This window comes from Macaca thibetana, chromosome 5 (genome assembly GCF_024542745.1).
Source record: "Macaca thibetana thibetana isolate TM-01 chromosome 5, ASM2454274v1, whole genome shotgun sequence".
NCBI classification, from domain to species: Eukaryota; Metazoa; Chordata; class Mammalia; order Primates; family Cercopithecidae; genus Macaca; species Macaca thibetana.
In genome coordinates, this window is record NC_065582.1 from 85,799,779 (window position 1) to 85,823,896 (window position 24,118).

Here is a 24,118-nt window from a genome sequence, read left to right on the forward strand (position 1 = left end):
AAAATAAATCTCGATTTGTAAGCATCTGTCTTAGTCACTTTGGGCTGCTATAACAAATTACCATAGACTGAGTCTCATACACAACAAACATTTGTTTTTCAGTCCGGAGGCTAGGAAGTGCAAGATCAAGGTGCCAGCACATATGGTATCTGGTTAGGGCCCACTTCCTGGTTTGCAGATGGTCATCTTCTTTTTTTTTTTTTTTGAGACAGAGTCTTGCTGTCTCCCAGGCTGGAGTGCAGTGGTGCGATCTTGGTTCACTGCAAGCTCCGCCTCCCGGGTTCACTCCATTCTCCCGCCTCAGCATAGGAGTAGCTGGGACTACAGGCGCCTGCCACCATGCCTGGCTAATTTTTCTGTATTTTCAGTAGAGACAGGGTTTCACTGTGTTAGCCAGGATGGTCTCGATCTCCTGACCTCATGATCCTCCCGCCTCCCCACCTCCCAAAGTGCTGAGATTACAGGCGTGAGCCACCGCGTCAGGCCAGGTCATCTTCTCGCTATAGCCTCACAGAGCAACAGCAGAGAAAAAAAGCAAGCTCTTGTCTTTTTATAAGGATACTAATCCTGTTCATGAGGGTGCTACCCTTGTGACCTGATTACCTCCCAAAGGCCCTACCTCCTAATGTATCATATTGGGGGTTAGGATTTCAATACCTGACTTTCAGGTGATACAAATAGCCCATTGTAGCATATATAATTAAAATGTAAATATGAAGACAAAAGGAAGCTTATGGGTTTTTTTCTTGGGGGGGGTGTTAAGGAAGATGATAGTAATTTCAGGACTAGGATGGTAGCTCATGCCTATAATTCCTGCAATTTAGGAGGCCGGGGCAGGAGGATCACTTGCTGCCAGGAGTCCAAGACCAGCCTGGTTAACATAGGGAGGCTAAGGCAGGAGGATTGCTTGAGCCCAAGAATTTGAGGCTGCAGTGAGCTGTAATCATGCCACTGCACTCCAGGGTGACAGAGCAAGACCCTGTACCTGAATAATAATAATAATAATTTCCACTTTATTTTTCAATATTCAAATATTTTTATATAATTCTGCATTGTTCTGTATGTAGATCCTAATTTTAAAATTTTACGCCATCATAAATGAACAAAGGTAGGAAGGAGTTTGGCTTCAATAACTTACAGTAAAAGGAGTAAAAGAGTTCAGCCTCAAAACTATATTGTTGATCTGTTATGAAAAATAATCCAGTGTTTACACTTAATGGATGCCATCCCTTATTAATTAAATACTATTTTCTTAGTCTAAACAATCTTTATTAAAATAAGCAATGATAACTTGACATGGGCCTAAGAAATATATAGTTAGCTAACTGACAATATTTTCAGTTAGAGGGATTTCTTTTTTAAATTAAGTACAGATTTCTTCACCAAACTCCAGGATAACAGACAAGAAGACATAAAATTTGGGCATAGTCTCTGGATAAATAAATGTAAATTTAAATATAAATCATATAACAGGAAACAAATGAAATTAAAGAAAATAAATTTTTCAAGAAAATAAGTAAATTTATGGATGATAATTCTGTAACATTGTCAGTGCAAAGTTTTTTCTTTTTATTTTAAGGGTTTTATGTTTGTTTTTTACTTGTTGCAACCTCAAAGGACCAAATGGTATGATACACACTGAGATAATAAATGTGCAGTTATTCTTAGCCTTTTTTCCTAGAACTTTAATATTAACAAGGAAAATTTTGAAATGGACAATGAAAAGGTAACACTTTATGTATGGGGAAGAATATCATTCAGTTGATGAAGGTACATTAAAAGTCACACAAAAGGACATTTTGACTAGCATTCCGAAAGAGTTCATTGATTATAAGATTATCTATGAGGTTTTGGACCAGGCATTACACTACTGAATTATGGATAACTTTGATTTGTGATCTAGACCAAGTCACCCAATCTATCTTGGATTTTAGTTTTCTGGTTTATGAAATTAAGGAGTTAAGCTAAATGACTTCGGTTTCTTTTCGTGTATCATAATCAAAATGCTGTAACTTCTCCGGTGAATTCACAGAACACTGACTCTTATGTCATAATATACTTTACACTGTGAGCAGGTATACATGTATAATATATGTATAGATATGAACAAATGAATTTTAAATAAATGCACAATAAATTCTACAAAATGGGCTCCAACATTAACAAATGACCTGAGTTAGTCTTTCTCAGAGCTGACCATAAACAATAAAACATTTTTATAAACACTATCAGCCATAAAAACGAAGTAAAATCTAGCCAAAAAATTCAATCTTCTTCAAAGTCATGTTAATCAAATCAGGTGATATATTAATGAAGTACATATGACTAAAAGGAAAAAATGTATGTCATTCCTGTGGTAAGAGGAAACTGAATGTCACTAGAAATTTTTGCAAGCTTTAGGAGAGGAAGAGTTCAGTTTAGGAAAACAATCATTTCAGATGATCTGAAGAAGGGTATTGGATGGAACCTATCCAATAGGTTCATCACAAAAGAGGACCTGAGAGACAAGAATGAATGGTTTCTGTCTGGTGGAGAAATTTGAGGATAATCTCCCTTGCTTGAAAAGCGGTGATTAAGATTGGCACTTGCTTACAGGAGTGAAAAACAGGTAAGGGGTGCGCGCGTCTTCACACACAGAAGAGGAAATGCAGAGAAAAGGAAGATACAAACATGAAATGAGAATTAAATGAAATAGAATCACTGCTGATAGAAGCGTTAAAAATCTAAAATACAGCAGGAAGGGCAGGTGTTAAGCGATAAGGGGGGGGGGGGGGGGCAGAACAAGTCTTTTATCCCGCCATTTAATTGGTCACTTTAAGAAAGAATCCTATCTTCCCACCGCAGCTGAGAAGACACTTCTAAGAAGTACAGCTAAAAGGTGGAGGACTGATAAACAACTTAGAGGTTGGTTTCGGGGAACGATAAAACAAGCAATGGGCTGCCCGGCCTGCGCCGCGGAGTCCCGAGGAGCCTGCGCTGTGCTCCTTGCGCGGGGTCTCGTCATCTCCGGGAAGACTCGGCGCCTGGGTCTGAGCTCTCTGGGTAAGCTTTCCGGGTAGCTTCCCCGGGAGCTCGCTGGTCCTGGCCGCAGAAGCTTGAGGACCCACCCAGTGAGGATAAGCAGCTGAAAGGCCGCGCGGTGCCGCTTGAGGCCCCGGGACGTGGGCCGGTACGTGGTCGGCCTGGCACCACCTTTCCGGGGGAAGCCACGCGCCTCTGGCATCGCACGCGGCTCTGCACCCGCGCCGCCCGACCCGAAACCCGGCGGAAGGCACACGGGGCTGCTGCTGCGGGCCCCGGACCAGCCCACGCTTACTCCAGAGCCTGTACGGGAGCCGATGGGTCGGACCGCCCGGCGCGGAGTGGCCCCGCGGGTATGTGCCAAAGGCGGGGCTGCCTACACGCGGTGCCGCGCCCTGAGGCCGGTTATCTGCAGTCGCCGCAGTCTCCCGGCTCTGCTTGGGACGATGCGCGAACCGGGAACCCCAGAGCGCGGTGGCTAGACCAGGCTCCGCTGCCTCCCCAGCGGCTCCTTTGTAATCGTTCAGACGGAGCCTGGTCGACTCCGCCGGAGACTGCCAGGTGAGAGGCCCCAGAGACACTAAGGGTAAAAATAAACCCTGCGTCCGCGGCGGGGACCCTGTAGGCCTGCTGGGCCGGAGACGCGAGCGAGGGCCCAGCCTTTTCTGTTTATACACCTGGTGACGCGCGCGTGCCTGTTTACTGTTGTCAGGTGTTGGCGTGGGTTTTTCTTGCTTGCTTTTATTTCAGTTCTCAGATTAACCAGAGGATGTTGCCTTTGTGGACTGGGTTAGCATCCTCGAGGTGCTAAGAATCATCAAATGCTGTTGACTGAAGAATATAACCTTAAGACAGCAGTAGCTGCTGTAAGAGATAAAGTACAAAATCTCAGTAACTAAACATAGTTCAGGCTTATTTCTCGTTCATGTCAACTCCATTCACGTGTTCAGCTGTTGGCCTTCTACTCAATTATTCAGGAACCCAAACTCCTTTTATATTATGACTTTGCATCCCCTAAGACCTTGGAGTCCTTAGTTTCCATGGCCTTCTACTCAATTATTCAGGAACGAAAACTCCTTTTATATTATGGCTTTGCCATCCCCTAAGACCTTGGAGTCCTTAGTTTCCAGGCAACGGACAGAAAAAGAAAAGCTATTAGAGGGTTGCATGAGGATTGTTTCTTATGGGTGAGGACTGGAAATCACATACCATTTATGTCCACATCCCACTGACCAGACTTCAGTCACGTGCCACACTGACCTGCAGGGGAGACTGGAAATGTACTATGGACCCAGGCAGAAGAGTAAACGATTTTGGTAAATACGCATCAGTCTCTGACCCTCCCTTAAAGGGCAGACTGCATCTTGGTCATCTTTGTTACTCTTGTGCCTAGCACACCATAGAAACTTGTTACGGCTTTGGGAGGCCGAGGTGGGCATGTCACCCGAGGTCAGGCATTTGAGACCAGCCTAGCCACCATGGTGAAACCCCATCTCTACTAAAAATGTAAAAATTAGCTGAGCATTGTGGTGCATGCCCATAATCCCAGCTATTCCGGAGGCTGAGGCAGGAGAATCGCTTGAACCCAGAAGGCAGAGGTTGCAGTGAGCCAAGATTGTGCCACTGCACTCCAGCCTGGGTGACAGAGCAAGACTCTGTCACAAAAAAAAAAAAAAAAAAGAAAGAAAGAAAAGGATATGAAACTTATTAAGAGATGGGGTTGTTATCTCATGTGTCTAAAATTGAAACTTAACCATAGTTCATTGATTGCTTAGGAATCATTTATCATCCTCTAACTAGATTGCAAGATCTGCATATAGGAACTATTTAAGACTGTTCACTTCTGAATCCTCAGCTCAAGGACTAGGACATAACAAGAGCTTAATAGCTCTTGTTTGTTGAATGAATGAATGAATCTTCAGAGAGGAGAACGAGGGAGACAGTTTGTCAATGTTGGAGTTAGGAAATACTGAGAAGGTGACATTTGAGTTAGATTTTGAATTTTTTCAAGTAGAAAAAGCAGAAATGAAACTCCCGGCAGCAGTAGTAGTGATATTTTATTGCTGTTGTTTTGTTTCATGAGAGGAAATTTGGAAAACAACTAAATGTTTATAAGTCCAAGTTTTCTTCATTCAGTATTCAAATCTTATAATTTAACTTCAGGGTAGAGGAGGGGAAATACATAATCTTACAATCCAAATAATTTCTGTTGACTAAAAGAATGGCAGTGAAAACCTTGGCACTAATTTTTAACGTTCTAAAATGTTATTTTCTGGACATTTTTGAGAAATTTCAATACAAAGGCAGTAGTCTGATCATTCATTGTCTATGATGATTTTGCACTGTATCAAGAAGCTAGAGAGATAGAAGCTAAAGTTTATAAGACAGAGGTTCCTCATCACCGCGTTCATCAGGGCTTCTCAGGGATGGTTCTGCAACAAAATCACCTGTTATATTGGTTAGGATGCTTTTGGCTGCAAGTAACAGGATATTCAGCCAAAACTCCCTTCAAAAATACAGATTTACTGTTCTCATACATGAAGATGTTTGAAGGTAGGTGGGTCCAGGGTTTGTTCAGTAGCTCAATAATATCAGGGCTCTAGGTTGCTTTCTGTCTTCAGCTAATCTTGACTTTTCTTCATGGGTGAATGATGGCTGCTAGAATTGTCCCAAGAAACCCATCCACAATCCCAACTTCCCTTGCCTCTTCACCTGGTCATTTAAAGACAAAAAGAGGAGAGGATTTTCCTCCTCTCTCTCTGTCTTTATTAAGAAGGAAAATCTTATGTAATGTGCCCCAATAATCTTGCCTACAAATTCCAATGGCAAGAAATGAATCATGCTCAGTCCTTAGCCAATAAGTGGCAAAGAGGAATGGTGTTACAGAGATTGATTTACACCAATTGTGACTTATCCCTAGGGCTGGGGAAGGGACCTGCTGGTATACCTGCATACTTGGCATTTAGACAGGCAGTAAGTCATGTCTGTCCCACTTGGGGTAGATTCAGTCTCTGTAGATTCTGATTTTAGTGGACCTAGAAATAATATTTTAAACTTTTACTAAATCTATTTCACTTTGGTGAGGGGAGAGAATAGAAAGAATGAAAGCAAGTATTGGGTCCCTTCTTATGTAGGGGTAATTTCCTTTTATTCTTATCTCATTATGTAGTGTTTTGCTTCATGAGTCAATGGAATTACTAAATCAATTAACCAAATAAAATAGCGGTTGTTTTCCTGTGGTAACTTGGCTCCATGTATTTGATACACCTAAGTCTTTCAGATAAGGTAGTTCTCATCCAGGGAAATGTTGTTAGTCATTTTAGCAATTAATTGTCTAAGAAAATGTTAAGCCCTACTCTGAGCCTGATCTGAATTCCTCGTTGCTGGGTAGGGCTCCTTTTGGAAAATGAGCATTAGATCAGTGTTGTTCAGCAAATACAGAAACTGGAATGTTTCTGTATGTTCTATATAGAAATACTATATGAGACTAAGAACCTATACGTTCAACACACGAATGGATGAACACAAAGGTAGGAGATTATTGTTATTACGATCATTACAGAGTATTGAACAATCACAGTGATGCACTTTCAAAGGCATGAATATAACCCAGAGTACTCTGGCAATGTCTTAGTCCATTTTTGTTACTATAACAAAATACCACAAACTAAGTAATCGAAATTTATTTCTCACAGTTCTGGAGGCTGGGAAGTCCAAGATCCAAGTGCCTATTAGATTTGATGTCTGATACGGACTTGATCTCTGCTTGTAAGATGGTGCCTTCTTGCCATGTGTTCTTCACATGGAGGAAGAGACTAATGCTGTGTTATGCATTAGTCTGGTGGAAGGGAAAGAGCCAAAGGGACTAGGCTGCTCCCTTTGACCTCTTTTATAAGAGCACTAGTTCCATTCACGAGGGTTGAGTGCTGGTGACTTAATCACTTCCCCAAAGTACCTCCCTCTTAATACCATCACCTTGGCAGTTACATTCCAAAATCTGAATTTTGGAGGAACACAAGCATTCAAACCATAGCAAGCAATATATGTAAATATTCCGTAAGATTACCCCTTTAAATGTCAGCCTATCCAAATCACAGGTGGCAAATAGCAAGAATAAAAAGTCTTTATCCATATTTTTTAGCGGTAACTGAAATGATAGCAGTAAGTCTATTTTACTTGACTGAGAGCCTATGGACATTTGCAAGTTGATAGTTTCTTTATTTCTTCTGGAATATTACAGAAAGTACTTGTAAACATTTAGATTAGTAAGATAATTTGAAAAAGAGAACATTTGACAAATATCTCTCTATGTGAAAACATATTTACAGAAATGGTTTCCAAAGTATGCTTCACTTGCCAGAAGGAACAGGGGTGAGTAGACAGGGCTCCTGCAGCACCGCCTTATTCATTCCATTTGTAGGATTTAAGGATTAGGTTTCATTTGATGGAAGATATTTGACATAAAGATATAAAGACCAGGGCCGGGTGCGGTGGCTTATGCCTGTAATACCAGCAGATCATGAGGTCAGGAATTCGAGACCAGTCTGGCCAACATGGTGAAACCCTGTCTCTACTAAAAATAGAAAAATTAGCTGGGCATCGTGGCCAGCACCTGTAATTCCAGCTACTCGGGAGGCTGAGGCAGGAGAATAGCTTGAAACCAGAAGGCAGAGGTTGCAGTGAGCTGAGATCTCGCCACTGCACTCCAGCCTGGGCAAAACAGTGAAACTGTCTCAAAAAAAAAAAAAAAAAAAAAAACATGAAAACCAAACTTGAAAATTTTGAAAACCACTGCTATTGGTGATTCTAGGCAGTTACTCATCTTTGAAAATCACAACTACAAAAAATGATTTTAAATTGTGGCATGTGGAATTAAGTTACCTCAAATCAAATCACCAGACTGTATCTATGAAAAATATTACCAAGAAATGTGATATCATTTTCCTTTCTCTAAAGCTTTGGGAATTGCGTAGATTATTTTTAAATGTATTTAAAATTTGGGCCGGGCAGGGTGGCTCACATCTCTAATCTCAGCACTTTAGGAGGCTAAGGTCAGGAGTTTGAGACCATTCTGGCCAACATAGTGAAACCCCATCTCTAACAAAAATATAAAATTAGCCAGGTATGGTGGCGCATGCCTCTAGTCCCAGCTACTTGGGAGGCCAAGGCAGGAGAATCACCTGAACCCAGGAGGCGGAGGTTGAAGTGAGCCAAGATCATGCCACTGCACTCCAGCCTGGGTGACAAAGCGAGAATCCATCTCAAAAAAAAAAAAGTATTTAAAATTATATAAGAAAATCCTATTAAGTCTTAATAATGTAGAAAATAAAAATGAAAGTCCAGCCACTCCTCCTCCATTTCCCTTCCCAAAGGCAACGCTGTGAAAGGATTTTTTTTTCTGTTTATTCCATAACAGGTACATATATCAAACTGCTTGCATTCTTGATCTCTTAAGGACAGTTTTCTTTCAAGTGAGGAGAAAAGATTAAGAAAACTTTTTTTTTTCTTTTTTATTTTTTATTCAGAGTCTTGCTCTGTCACCCAGGCCGGAGTGCAGTGGCCTGATCTCGGCCCACTGCAACCTCCGCCTCCCAGGTTCAAACGATTCTCCTGCCTCAGCTTACAGCTGGGATTACAGGTGCCCGCCACCATGCCCAGCTAACTTTTGTATTTGTTTAGTAGATATGGGGTTTTACCATGTTGGCCAGGCTGGTCTTGAACTCCTGACCTCAGGGGATCTGCCCACCTCAGCCTCCCAAAGTGCTGGGATTACAGGCGTGAGCCACCATGCCCAGCCAAGAAAACTTTATTTCAACTTCATATCTCTATGATTTTGGTGGCATATGACCCTGATACTAGAAGATAACGTTCAAATTAAGCCAAGAGAGTCTCTAAATATGGGAATCAGTCCCGTAGGAAACTCTGAATATTGGGTATGCTAGAGAAAGGCATGAATGGGCTGCAGCCTTCGCAAGTATTTTTAGAAAACACCTCACCTACTAACCGATGAGCAAGTGGGCAGTCACGATAGTCGTAACACCCGAGTCCCTTTGCTTAAGCCAGACCTCACTCTTCTGTTGGATTCTGTATTTGAGCCATAGAACGTTGACTAAATTCATGTTATTTACTGAATTTCTAAGATCTATAAAATCTTGCCATTTGAAACAGATCAAGTTTTTTCTAATATAATTTATAGGTTATTTATCAGTTTAAATAATGCAATATCTTCATTTCATTCAGAAGCAGAAAAAATCTTCTGTTTCTGCATACAGGCACTTTTAGTGTTTATCTAAAACAGCAGTTCTCAACCATTTTGGCACCAGGGACCAGTTTCATGGAAGACAATTTTTCCTTGGACCCAGGAAGATGGGGATGGCTTCGGGAGGATATCAAGTGCATTATATTTATTGTGTGCTTTATTTCTGTTATTATTACATTATAATATATAATGAAATAATTTTATAACTCACCATAATATAGAATCAGTGGGAGCCCTGAGCTTGTTTTCCTGCAACTATACGGTCCCATCTGTTGGTGATGGAAGACAGTAACAGATCATCAGGCATTAGATTCTCATAAGGAGTGTGCAACCTAGATGCCTCACATGCGCAGCTCACGATAGGGTTCACACACCTGTGAGAATCTAATGCTGCTTCTGATCTGACAGGAGGTGAAGCTCAGGCAGTAATGCTAGTGATGGGGAGCGGCTGTAAATACAGATGAAGCTTTGCTGGCTCACCTGCCGGCTGCTCACTTCCTGCTGTGTGGACCAGTTCCTGACAGACCACATGATACCAGTCCATGGCCCTGGGGTTGTGGACCCCTTATCTAAAAGATACCTTGCCTTCCTAGTTCTCAATATAATTTTCTGATATACAAAAGTCTCTCAGAGCATCTCAGTTGAACTGGAATTTTTTAAAAAGAAAAGCTCCTTAATTATTAGAATCTTAAAACATGCCTATATGGCAAGTTATCTTTTAGTCTATTGATGAATACTTCATTTATTTTTCTTTTTGTGAGACAGGGTCTCATTCTGTTGACCAGGCTGAGTGCAGTGGTACAGTTATGACTCACTGCAGCCTCAACCTCCAGGGCTAAAGCAGTCCTCCCATCTAAGCCTCACAAGTAGCTAGGGCTACAGGCACAGACCACTATTCCCTGCTAATTTCTAATTTTTTTGTGGAGACAGTGTTTTGCTATGTTGCCCAGGCTCATCCTGAACTCAATTCAAGAGAGCCTTTTACTTTGACCTCCCAAAGTACTGTGATTATAGGCATGAGCCACCACACTGGCACCAATAATTCAAAATATGTAAACAAAATGTGTCATGCCACCAACGTTGTACAGTCTAAATGGATTAATAACTATTTTGCTTATAATAAACTCTATAACATTTGTAAAAATGGGAAAGTGTAAAGCTGAAGATGATGCAAGGTAGAAAATAAAAATATTTGCATTTACTTTCAGCATGTGTTTTCAAACTTACAGGTGTATATGGGCATATATGAGTAGGATTTTAAACGAATTATAGCAGAAACTAAAAAATGCAATGCAGTGACTTGGTAGAAATGACATGAAGTCAAAGATATAAATTAAAGAACTATCTCATTATACAAACTTTTATTATGAGGCCGATATTGGCTGCGTTGAGAAAAACCATTTAGCTTCTCTAAACTTTAATTTTCTCATTTAAATATTAAAGAGGTAGGCCTAGTTCGGTTCTAAAGGGCTTCCCAACTATTATTATTCCATTAATCTGTGATTCTTAGTTACTTAGAAACCATCTAGTTTCTCTATAATTCTCCTACTTTTTAATTTTTCAATCACAGACACCCAGTGTCTCAGATAAATTTTTAACAGTTCTCTTGAACCTTCTCTGGTACCTAAGAAGTAGTTTAATGTTGGGTTTTTAAAAGACTTCCATGAATATAATGAGAAAGTAAGATTCATTACATACAATATTTCGTTTTGCCAGCACTGTTTTGAAAAACAAAGCATTTCACTTAAATTAATTTTCTGGATAACTGACACCTATTTTATTAAATACCAAATTTTTGTTTAGTTTAACATTCTGTTTAAACAAAATCTCTAAATTGTACTATCTATTTTAGTGCCTTTTAAACACAAAATATACTAACATAATTTTTTCTTTTTATTTTTAGAGGGGTACAGAGCCTCACTCTATCACTTGGGCTGGAGTGCAGTGGCACGATCTTCCAGGTTCAAGAGATTCTCCTGCCTCAAGTAGCTGGGATTACAGGTGGCTGCCACCATGCCTAGCTAATTTTTGTATTTTTAGTAGAGATGGGGTTTCACCATTGGCTAGGCTGGTCTCAAACTCCTGACCTCAGGTGATCCACTTGACTTGGCCCCCTAAAATGCTGGGACTACAGGTATGAGAATCACTTTTCCAAACATTATTTATTATACAGGAGATCTTTCAGGGCCAATTCAGGTATGAAGGTTCTTACTGAGGATTCATTTGGTGGCAAGTGACAGAAACCCAAATCAAACTGTCTTAATGAAAGGAATTTATTGGCTCATCTAACTCAAAAGTAGCTGCTTCTGGATGTACCAACAATGTGGTGATTAATTTGGAGTTTTCCTCCTTTTCCACATTGAGAATCTTCTTTGCTCTGTGGTCATTTCATTCTTTGGAGAGCTTTCTTGGGTGTCACAAGTGTTTTCATTAGCAAGTCTAGGTTTAGCAACACCAAGAGAGAGCTCTTTCCCAAAGGTTCCAGTGAATACCCAAAGCTGACTCTCTTTGGTGAGGTATGTGTCAGTCCTCATGCCTGAAACCATCAATGTAACCAGAGGAAGGAGTTCCCTTATTGACCAGGGCTGTCAATGATCCTCATCCCTGGATCACTGGTGGAGCATGTGGGTTGGGGAAGTCAGAATGACAATCTCACATGACCACATGGATGGAGAATAGAGGAGGTGTGGAGTTCACAAAAGAAAATTCGTGTGCTGTTACCAAGAAAGGTGATGGGAAAGGTGCTTGGCAGGCCAACACTATAAATATCCCTTGTGGAAAGATATGTATCCCCACATTTCATGACTCTTAGATTGCTGTCTTTTTCATCTCTTTCACTGTCATCAGTCACTAATGCTGCTCTCAATTTGCCTCTATCACAGCAATCTCTTCCTGAATTTTAATATTTAACACCTAATCTTCTGAGGGTTTGAAAAACAAAGGAGCAAAGTCATTAGAATTGTTTTCAAAATAAGGGCCGGGCATGGTGGCTCATGCCTGTAATCTCAGCATTTTGGGAAGCCTAGGCGGGTGGATCACCTGAAGTCAGGACTTGGAGACCAGCCTGGCTGACATGGCAAAACCCCATCTCTACTAAAAATACAAAAAAATTAGCCAGGCGAGGTGGTGGGCACCTGTAATCCCAGCTCCTCAGAAGGCTGAGGCAGGAGAGTCTCTTGAACCCAGGAGGCGGAGGTTGCAGTGGGTCAAGATCATGCCACTGCACTCTAGCCTGGGCGACAGAGGGAGACTTCCTCTCAAAAATCAAACAAACAAACAAAACAAAATAAGGGTTAATGGGCTCTGAGTGAGTCCTTAAGAACCTTTCTATGAGTAAAGAGAATAAACTTTCTAATAAGAGTTTCATGACATTTTTTATGGCCCTTCAAGGGTCATTTTTGTAATTTCAAGACCCAATGACTATGAATAATAAATACCATGAACATGGTCACTTTAAGTAAAGCTAACATTTTTGAAATTCTCCTGAATTTAAGTGGGTTCCTGAAGTGAGACATGCGTTTTAAATGGTCTTTTAGAATTGGAAACACAGCAGAGAGCAAACAAATACAGCTGACTAGTTGTAAGATCTCTTACTGGGCTTATTAAAAGACTGGTATTTCATTTTATCCTTTATTTCTGCAGTAGTTTCTGATCATGTATAAGTATTTTGGCATTTGTGGTTGAGAGTATTGGAGAATAGGGAAGTTTTTTGGGATGTAAAATTATATAAATCCCACAGATGTTATAACATACCAAGTTGTGTTGTTTATGTTTAAAAGGACCCCGTGATAACATTAATAAAATTTGTTCACAAAGGCTTCATTTTAACCAATAGTTTGTGTCTACTAAAAATAATAATTTCTAATTCGTGACTATTTAAAAATAGTTTTTGTAAGTGGCAGAACTCGGTGATTTTGAGAATTTCATGAAAGAGATGATTCTAGTGATACTGCCAAAGAATTTCTATGTAATTCTCCTACTGAGAAAGGTGAAGAAATGAATGTTACATCCACCTCATCAAGAAGTGGGCCTCAAAAACAGATGAAAAATCATGACCAAATAAAATAAATGGGATTAAGTAGTAAATTCTTCAAGATTGAGCTAACTTTGTCTTGCTTAATAGGGAAAACAAAACAATTCTTAAAGATTCTTCTTATGATAATCAGGAAGAAGGAATATGCGTGGTTAGCAATAGCCAACACTATTGAATGCCAACTGTGCATAGTTAGAACTATTCTTGTCTCCCTTTCATAAATAAGGAATTAATCACAAAGAGGTTAAGCAATTTGCTATATGAGGGAGATGGACTTCAGACTCAGGCTTATCCAAATCCGAACCCAGCCCATCTTGTCAGTTACCATATTTGGGGTTATTAACTTCAGAAGGTAAGGGCTAGATGCTGTGGTTGGAGATCTGATATCCTAACTCTTAAACCTGATCTCCCATTACTCTTAGCCTCCTGCCACAGGCTCCAGCAGTTTCCCCTCACACACCACTGGCTTTCTTGCCTCCATGCCTTTAAGACAAGTGTTCTCTGAGTCTAACATTTTCTGGTCAAGTGACTTTCTTTTATGTTCTCAGTCTAAATTTTGAAATAAGTTTTTTAATTTAAAAAAGTATATATACTAACATATATACATATACATATATATCATATAAGCATATTATAAATTATATATAATAAAAAGTAAACTAAAGGTTTTTTTGAGATGGCACTCTGGTTACCATTGTGTTTTGTAATTAGGAAAAATGGTGGTGGTGGTAGAAAGATTATGATGTTCTTTGAAATTTTAAATGCAAATTTCTTGGCACTTTGTTGAACAGAGAAAATGATTCCTTGAGGGAGGGGTCCTGTCTAATTCATCCTTGTCTTTATGTCTAGCATAGTGCCTGGAACACATTAGGCACTTTGATACGTGTTGAATTAGATTTTCCTTTCTCTTACATAATTTTCTCTTACATAATTTTCTCTTTGATTCTACCACAAGTTTGTAGTGTGTACCTCTATCAAGATACTCATTGTACTTGTTGCATTAGGAGTAAATTTCCTTACTATTTAAAAAAGAAGAAAAAACTTGATTAATAGTGGTTTAAACAATTACCCCAATGCTTGGCAGTCCAAGGCTGATGGAGCAACTGGAAGCTGTCATCAAGGAACCAGCTTCTATCTTACTTATCTACTATCCTAAGTAGAGGGCTTTTATTCTCATGCTTGAAAGATGTCTGCTGCCCTTCCAGCCACTGTATCTACATTCTAGGAAGGAGAAAGGGAAATGTTAGAGGACAAAGAGTACAAAGTATTATCCTCTAAAGGCCTCCCGCAAAGCTCCCACCTAAATCTCATATGTAGAACTGTGACACATGGTTACCTCTACCTGCAAAAGTGGCTAGGAACTGGAGTACTGTATTGGCCTTGTAGCCTGTATAGCATGGAAAGCCAAGGGAGAATGGGTTGAAGTGAGTGTTTATTGAGCCAATCGATAGTCTTACAGGTTTTCTTAGTTATTTGGTATAAATTTATTTTTCCTGGTATATGATAAGTCAGTGGAAAACAAACACTGTGTTTTGATAATCTTTGAATTGCCCACAATGACTAAAAAGTGACTATCATAGCACTTCTCGTAGTGTCTAAGACATTGTGGCTACTCAGTCAATTGTGGTGTATTTTTAAACTTTAATTTAGAAATAAGAACCAGGCAAGAGTTAGTGACCCTAGATTCTCCGAAAAGGATGGAATCCAGCGATTTCCCTTTAGTGACTCATTCTTCATATCAACATTGGAAAGTTACCTGGAGCCTTCCTGCTTCATCCAGTTGGCCCATGATAGAGGACAATTTAACACTGATATTGCTTGGAATGTTTTTAAGTAAAACTCAAAAAACAGTGTGGGAAAGAAATCATAAAAATGTGATTGGTCAACAAAGGCTTTTTCAAGAGAAGTAAAAAGGTAGATAAGAATGATGATAATATACGAGAATCAAGAAAAAAAAAACACCGCCATTGAAAATTAAGAATAGTCTAATTTCAAATAGTTTAGCCATTCAGAATTCTTAGGGAAAAATAAGTACAATCTGAAGTCTTTGAAATCAAAAGACTTTCAAATTACTGCTCTATATCTATACTCTTTCAAAACAGATCTCGTTCCTCTTCCCTTTGTCATCTTCTTAATTATAAATAATGGGGGATGAAGATAAAAGAATTACGTGTGAAGATTCAGAACCATCCACAGGAATGAATCACATGCCCTCCATGCATCAAGAAACACAGGTAAATCAAAGCTGTGACAGAATTGTATTTCCTTCATATTCTACCACTCATTTACCAATTCTCCTATCCCCAAACTCAAACAGTGCACGGCAGGTGTGACTACCAGTTTTCCCAGCTAACATCATTGTCAGTTGACCCTACCTGTGGCTAGAAAAATGGAGAGCCTGTGGAATGCTTTGTGTCTCTGACCTAATCTCTAGAATGGTTTTGGTTTCTTCCTTTCTTTTTATTGCTTAAATTCAAGTAGATTAATGAATGTGAAGTGGTTTTCATTACAGATAGTTATCTTTTTCTAAACTACTTTGGTATATGTGCCAATTATTGCCCTGAATTTTATCTTAAATATGCTTATTTTAAAACCCAGTATTACAAAACGTAATAAAATGTTATGTGACCCAGACATTTATAATACAGGTTGAGTATCCCTTATCTGAAATGCTTGGGACCATAAGTGTCTTGGATTTCTTTTTTTTTTTTTTAATATTTGCATGCACCTAATGAGATATCTTGCAGATGGAGCCCCAGTCTAAACAGGAAATGTATTTATGTTTCATATACACCTTATACAGGTAATCTGAAGGTAATTTTATACAATATTTTAAATAATTTTGTACATGAAACAAAGTTGCATTTGATTGTTACTTGTCATGTGAGTTTAGGTGTGGAATTTTTCACTTGTGTGTCATGTCAGCACTCAAAAAGTTTCAGATTTTGGAGCATTTCAGATTTTAGATTTCCAGATTAGTGATACTCAACCTGTACTAAAAATAGTGACTGTGCTAAATACTCCTAGCATAATTCTTGTTTCAAGCTGCTTAGCTAGTAATAAAGCTGTGTGTTTTTCCTACAAAGTGTTATACTTGAGTCTAGTCATAAATTTGATTTGTAAGGTGATGATGCAGTACCTATAAAAATGTGTAAAATATATACAGTTTTAAGGATTTTTAAAATTACTTTAAATACAGGAGGAGACAGTTATGAACCTCAAAGGTATAGATGCAAGTGATCCAACAGAAGGAAGTATCCTTTTGAAAAGCAGTGAAAAAAAGCTACAGGAAACACCAACTGAAGCAAATCACGTACAAAGGCTGAGACAAATGCTGGCTTGCCCTCCGCATGGTTTACTGGACAGGGTCATAACAAATGGTAAGGATGAATTCAGAAATAGAGGGCAAAAGATGAAGTTGTTATAATGACAGATTCCTAAATAATATGGTTGAAAAGACAAAAAGTTCACTTCTCCCACACATAAAAACTAGTTGGTGAACAATTCACACACGTGGGTGGCTCTGTCCCACACACTGAAGGGAAGGACCTAGACTAACAGGGCTCCACTATCTTCACCTTGGCTTTCAGGATCACTGTGGTCACCACCATTGTGGGAAGGGGGAAGGAACACAGATCAACGACCTTTTCCTTTACTGTATCTGAGTAATTTCACAGGATTACTTTAGGACTATCTAAAACACTACATAAATGTTGGTTGTTATTACTGTTAAGTAATGCAAGTAATATTTTAGCAAACACAGCCCCATTGATACTTCCAAATGAATCCTGTTACTTTATAAGTAAGAATATTGGTTTACAATTCAGCTTATTTTAGTAGAGCTGCTGTTACATAAGACATTTGGAGGATTTTTCTTTGGGAGTTTATCTCAGCACTATTTTGCAAATTTTTAGGGTTGTAATATATTTGTCTTTTAGGAACAGATTTGGTCTTTGGAGGAAGCCAAAGGTTATTCTGCTATCAATTTGACAAATATATGGAAGTTCAGATTCATTTATGCCCTATTTTTCTTCAGAAATGAATTGTGTGCTTATGTGTGTCTGTGCTGTGTATGCTGGCGGATATGTGATATAGTAGAAAAAAGAAGAGATTTGAAAATTATCTATAAAGGCAAATTAGTTTCTTTTTAAGAAGACAATATTCTTTCATTGAGAGTTAAAATTTATTTTTTACATTGATAGATAAAATTTTAAGTATTTGCTTTGTGCAACGTGATGTTTTGAAGTATGTATACATAGTAGAATTACTAATTGTAGCTAATTAACATATGCATTACCTCACATAGCTATCATTTTTTGTGGTGAGAACACATTACATTCACTTTTAACATTTTTCAAGAATACAATATGTTATTAACTATAGTCTTCATGTTGTACAATAAACCTCTTAACCTTGTTCCTCCTGTCTAACTGAAATGTTGTGTCCTATGACCAATAGCCCAATATATATCACTTAGTATACTTGAGTTATATGTGCATGTGTGTATACATTTTTTTTTTCATGGATCTTCAGATTTAAAGTCTAGAGAAAATTACATGTCAAGGCATTGGTCATAGCCTTCCTGCCACTTTCACGTCCCCCACCCAACCTTTTTTTTCCTGGAGACATGATCTTGTTATGGTGCCTAGGCTGATCTTGAACTCCCAGGCTCAAGAGATCCTCCCACCTCAGCTTCCCAAGTACCTTGTTACAGATATATACCACTGCACCTGGCAAAACTAGTTTTAACCTGCCAACTTTTAAATGCCTGGAATCTATCCACAATTTTTCACTTTTGTAAATCATATTTTCAAAAGATAAAGATAATTTTAACATCAAAATATAAAAAGAATTGTTCAAAAGCATAAACATCCATTCATCAGCATTATTTATTTATTTTTGTTTTTGACACACATTTGTACATATTTGTGGGGTACAATATGATGTTTCAATACATTTATATATTGTATAATGATCAAATCTAGCTAATTAGCATATTTACCACCTGAAGCATTTATCATTTCTTCATGGTGAGAACATAGAAAATCTTCTGTTTTGAGATATACAATACCTTATTCCTGACTATAGTCACGTTGCTGTGGTACAGAACAAACTACTCTTCCTATCTAATTATCACTTTGTACTTGTTGACCACTCTCTCCCCATAAACCCAAGCTCCTCCGCTCCCCAGTCCCTGGTAATCACTGTTCTATTTACTACTTCCATAAGAACACAACTTTTTTAGATTCTACATATGAGTAAGAATGTGTAGTAGTTGTCTTTCGGTGCCTGGCTTATTTCACTTAGCATAATATCCTCCAGGTTCATCCACATTGTTGCAAATGACAGGATTTCATTCTTTTTTATGACTGAAAAACATGTCATTGTGTATATACACCATATTTTCTTTATCCAGTCATTCACTGTTGGACACTTAGGTTGATTCCACATCTTGGCTATTGTAAATAGTACTGCAGTAAACTTGGGAGTGCAGACATCTCTTCAACATACTGATTTCATTTCCTTTGGATACATACCTAGTAATGGGATTGCCAGATCATATGGTGGTACTATTTTTACTTTTTTGAGGACTCTCCATACCACTTTCCATAATGGTGGTATTAATTTACATTCCTACCAACAGTGCACAGAGTTACCTTTTCTCTACATCCTTGCCAACCCCTTGTTATCTTTTGTCTTTTTGATAATAGCCATCCTGACAGGCATGAAGTGAAATGTTGAACATTTTTTCCTATACCTGTTGGCCATTTGTATGTCTTCTTTTGAAAAATTCAGGTCCTTTGCCCATTTTAAATTGGATTATTTGTTTTCCTGCTATTGAGTTTTTTGAGTTTCTTTTATATTCTGGACATTAACTCCTTGCAAAGTACATAGTTTGCAACTGTTCTCTTCCAGGCTGTAGGTTGTCTCTTCACTCTGTGGATTGTTTGCTGTGCAGAAGCTTTTTAGTTTGGTGTAATCTGGTTTGTCTGTTTTTGCTTTTGTTGCCTATATTTTTGGAGTCATATCCAAAAAGTTATTGCTCAAACCAGTGTCATGGAGCTTTTTTCTTATGTTTTTTTCTAATAGTTTCATAGTTTTATGTCGTACTAAATTTGCCTTTTAAGGCAAATTTAAAGACAATTTCAAAAAAATTGTGTTGAGGAATAATAGCATCATTGAAGTAAATATATGGATGCCCACATATGTTTACTGAAAAATGAGACTCAATTCCATAGTTATACTTTGTGGGCTCTGAAAGACATGTTTACCATTATCATCTGGGACAATGAAAGCCAAGCATAATATTTTATACTTTAGGCTCTAGATGTGTTTTTAATGAAACCAAGTGAGATTACTTAACTAAGCATAGAAGAAAATCTCAAACTTAGAACATGTACAGAAAACCAGAATCCAAAAATATACACTAGCTGATAAGAAAACAGATAATTGAATACCTTTTCCGTTCTTTCTATTATTTTTTAAACTTTTATTATTCAAAATGTGGCCTATTTATAGTTAAAACATTTGCAATGAAACAGATACAGACTGACATAAGGAAAGAGTAAAAATGAATAATTTTGGGACTCATTTTTTAAAAATATGTAATTGTTCATAAAGCAGCCTGAAAAATGAGGTTCATGGTAGATAAACATCTCATCGCTTATTTTTCTGTTTTTCTGTTCCAGAATTTTTCAAGACAACTTTTGTCCTATATTCTTTCCTGTGCCTATGCAGTATATATCAGTATTCTTCTTAAAAAGTAGGCTGGGCGCGGTGGCTCACGCCTGTAATCCCAGTACTTTGGGAGGCCAAGGCAGGCAGATCACGAGGTCAGGAGTTCAAGACCAGCCTGGCCAACATAGTGAAACCTCATCTCTACTAAAAATACAAAAAATTAGCCGGGCATGGTGGCGGGTGCCTGTAATTCCAGCTACTTGGGAGGCTGAGACAGGAGACTCACTTGAACCAAGGAGGTAGAGGTTGCAGTGAGCCCATGCCATTGCACTGCAGCCTGGGTGACAAGAGTGAAACTGTCTCAAAAAAATAAAATAAAAAAGGTAAATCTTACATGTGAAAATTTGTGGTTTTCCATAATCATAAATGAGAAGTAAATTGTTAACTGATTTAAACATGATTTAGAGAAACCTTATAGACATACCATTTGCTATGTATTTACAACTGTATTTCAGGTAAGGCACAGGGAAAGAGAGTTAGAGATTTTTTTAATAGTCTTGAAGTAGAAAAGAGAAAACTCTTTTTTTTTGTTTGTTTGTTTTTTGAGATGGAGTCTCGCTCCGTCGCCCAGGCTGGAGTGCAATGGCTCGATCTCAGCTCACTGCAAGCTCTGCCTCCTGGGTTCAAGTGATTCTCTTTCCTCAGCCTCCTGAGTAGCTGGGATTACAGGCACGTGCTACCATGCCCAGCTAATTTTTGTATTTAGTAGAGACAGGGTTTCACCATGTTAGTCAGGCTGGTCTTGAACTCCTGACCTCGTGATCGCCTGCCTTGGCCTCCCAAAGTGCTGGGATTACAGGCACCCAGCTGAAAAGAGAAAACATTTAATTCTACCTTGCTGAATTTAATGTTAGCTTGAGTTTATGCTATGACAAAGTAGAATTTAGTATAATAGCTGGCAAATCCTGCTTTCCCATTCTACTTCTGATATCACATAGAAATGTCAACCCTTGTAGCTAATTGGGAAACACCAAAAGTCCCTTAGGTATTCCACTGCAGTAGTATCATAAGCCTAGAAAATCTGTAACAATTCTGTGAGGGTGAGGAAAAGGGACATTGAATTCAGTCAGTATGGTAGATAAGACTCAATGAACAATCTTGTCACAAACCAAGGAGAGCATCTGAAAAAATATTTTAAGTCTTTTGAAATGATCTGTCAAGAAAACAGGGAATCATCAGACACCAAAACCAAAGTGTAAGTAACAGAGGTCAATAAACCCTCAAGGTGGCCCCACCCTGGAGGTTTCTACCAAACCTCAGGGAACTTGCGATGGATTTTGAGAGCACTGGGAGCACAGGAGGCTAAGCTAGTGCCTGCCCAGGTTGAGAGAAGTCTAACAGGAAAAAGCATTCTCCTTCACCCACATAAAGTGGAAACCCAGTGTAATGCCAAATTTGAGGTAAACCTGTTCTGCAGATGGGGCCTGTGACTAAACCTGTCTCAACTGTGGTTGCTGGCTGGGGCAAGTGTAGAGTCTCCAATAAAAATGTTTAACTTCATCCTGATTTGTCTCCAATTTCACAGAAAAAATTCAATTTGAAAATGTATCTATGTTCAAACATTTTCAGATGGTCTCGGGATGGCTTTTAAGGACATGGTAGAAGTAAATTCATTTCCCATCTGGGAAAACTCATTCAGCCTAAAGCTTCAACAAAGTTGGACACAGTTCCAAGGGAGAGCTCACTGTTGCAAAAGACAAACTAAAACCTTTAGTTTTAGACAAAGTTCCAAGGGAGAGCTCACTATGGCAAAAAACTAAAAACAACAACAACAACAACAACAAAAAAGCAACATGCGAAAGGAAACAAAAAAACAGATTTCAAAAATGTGCATTATCAGAAAATAGAATATAACACATTTATATATATAAATAAGTTAAAAATTAGAAAACATGAGTACAAAACAAGTAACTATTTAAAAAATGAATAGATTTGAGGAAGAACCAACTTGAACTTCTAGGAATGAAAGATATAGGATAGTAATTGAAAATAAAAAGTCAATGGACAAATTAGGCAACAGATTAAGTGAAAAAATGGTGAACGGGTGAATAAATCTGAAGAGATTATCTAGAATGCAGTACACACAAAGATGAAAAATATGAAAACTAGGGTTAGCAACATGGAAAAAGAGAATGGGGAAGAGGAAATCTTTGAAGAAATAAAGGCTAAGAATTTTCCAGAACTGATTTTTTTAAAAAGCATGAATCTTAAGCAAAACAAAAGGAAGTCCCACCTAAACATATCATACTGAAAGGCAAACAAAAGAAAAAGTGAAGATGTTAAAAACAAGGAAAAAGAATTCCTTTAAAAAGCTGAAATTAGGTTCTTCAAAACCGGAAAACCAGGGAATAGTATTTTCAAAGAACAGAGAGACAATAACACTCAACCTAGAATTTAACATAAAACTGAGGTATACCTAGAAAAACTATCTTTTAAGAATGAGAATAAAGATAATTCCAGACAATGAAACTAAGAATTTACTACAACAGATCCTCCTGAGAAATACAGCATGCTGTGATACAGAGTGTTTCTGTATCATGAATTAGCTGATATGCAATGGTAAATAGGAGAATTGTGTTAGAGTGTATGGAATTTGCAGTTTTGTGTATAATTTTTCCTGGCCCATTAATATTTTGTATCGTCAAGCAATAGCAAGTGAAGGCAAAGTGAACTGGGGGAAAAAAAGACCAAATATATGCTTTCTTACAATTAAAGATAAAGCCTTCCCTGCATGAGGACCTTTTAAATGATAAAACCTCTGTGGAAGTGCTGACTTTTCATGCAATTAGTAGCTGGTTTAGGGGCTTCAAGGACTCAAACATTCTACAACATTAAGTTATCTAATAGAACACATGTGGATGAAGTGGCTGAGAGTATAAGCTGAGGTAAAGAAGCTGCCTACGCTTTTCCTTTTGTTGAAATTTATTGTATTGAGGCAGAGGGCTAAAATATGGATCAGATTTCGATGGAACTGCTCTGCTTAAAGAAAATACCCTCAAGAATTTCCATCACAGACCGCCTGTGTCAGACACAAATGTCCGTGTGTAGATTCAGTGTGTAGGATTGTTTTGGTTTTTCTTAGTGCTTTGGTCACCAGTTTTGAGTGGTCTGCCCCAACTCTCTTTTTCCCATAAACTTTTCAAATTTTAGTGCACAGTTTTGTAAAACACAAGTTTTCAAACAAGGAAACATTTCTTTTTTTTCTTTTCTTTTCTTTTCTTTTGACGCAGGGTATCGCCGTGTAACGCAGGCTGGAGTGCTGTGGTGCAATTGTAGCTCACTGGGCTCAAGGGATCCTCCTGCCTCAGCTTCCCAAGTAGCTGAGATTACAGATGCCCACCACCATACCCAGCTAATTTTTATACTTTAGTAGAGACGAGGTCTCACTATGTTGCTCAGGCTGGTTTTGAACTTGGAGCTCGAGCAATCCTCCTGCCTTGACCTCCTAAAGTGATGGGACAGGCATAAACCACCATGCCTGGCCTATTTCACATTCTTATAGAAATTCTTTTCCTAAAGGAAATACTTTAGGCAGCAAGATAATTGTCCCAGATGAAAAATTTGAGGCTAGATGAGGTGGTTCACACCAGTAATCCCAGCACTTTGGGAGGCTGAGACAGGATCACTTGAGCTCAAGACTTCAAGACCAGCCTGGGTAAAATGATGAAACCCTGTCTCCACTAAAAAAATTTAAAGAAATTAGCCAGGCATGGTGGCACACACCTGTAGTCCCAACTATGTGAGAGGTTGAGGCAGGAGGATTGCTTGAGCCTGGGAGGTTGAGGCTGTAGTGAGCCATGATTGTACCACTGCACTCCAGCCTGGGCTACAGTGGGAGACCCTGTTTCAAAACAAAAAAAACAAAAAAAAAAGAAAAGTTTGAGATGCCATAATGAATGATGATTTCAGAAAAAGTACCTTTGTAGGTAATTCTAAACAAATATTGACTATAAAAAAAGAAACAATAATGTCTAATTCAAGATAGAACTAAATAATATATATATTTTTAAATTATAGAGAAAAAAGTGAATGGTGAAAAAAGTCAAAATAATGGTTCCTTCTGGCAG

The 24,118-nt window shown here is 38.5% G+C and overlaps 1 protein-coding gene across 3 annotated transcripts in view; it reads left to right on the top strand.

Annotated features, from left to right (window-relative positions):
- Window positions 1-79: 79 nt before the first annotated feature.
- Window positions 80-24,118, top strand: part of SLC9B2 (solute carrier family 9 member B2) — a 54,689-nt gene continuing 30,650 nt past the window's right edge. For 2 of the 3 annotated variants that reach the window (XM_050791916.1, XM_050791919.1), the window contains exons 1-3: window positions 3,090-3,582; window positions 15,416-15,547; window positions 16,513-16,693. In XM_050791916.1, the coding sequence (XP_050647873.1) occupies window positions 15,458-15,547; window positions 16,513-16,693 (271 nt within the window). In that variant the 5' untranslated portion in view covers window positions 3,090-3,582; window positions 15,416-15,457. Of the gene's footprint in view, window positions 2,609-3,089; window positions 3,583-15,415; window positions 15,548-16,512; window positions 16,694-24,118 lie in introns of those variants that run through there. The other variant, XM_050791918.1, reaches the window with a different exon arrangement.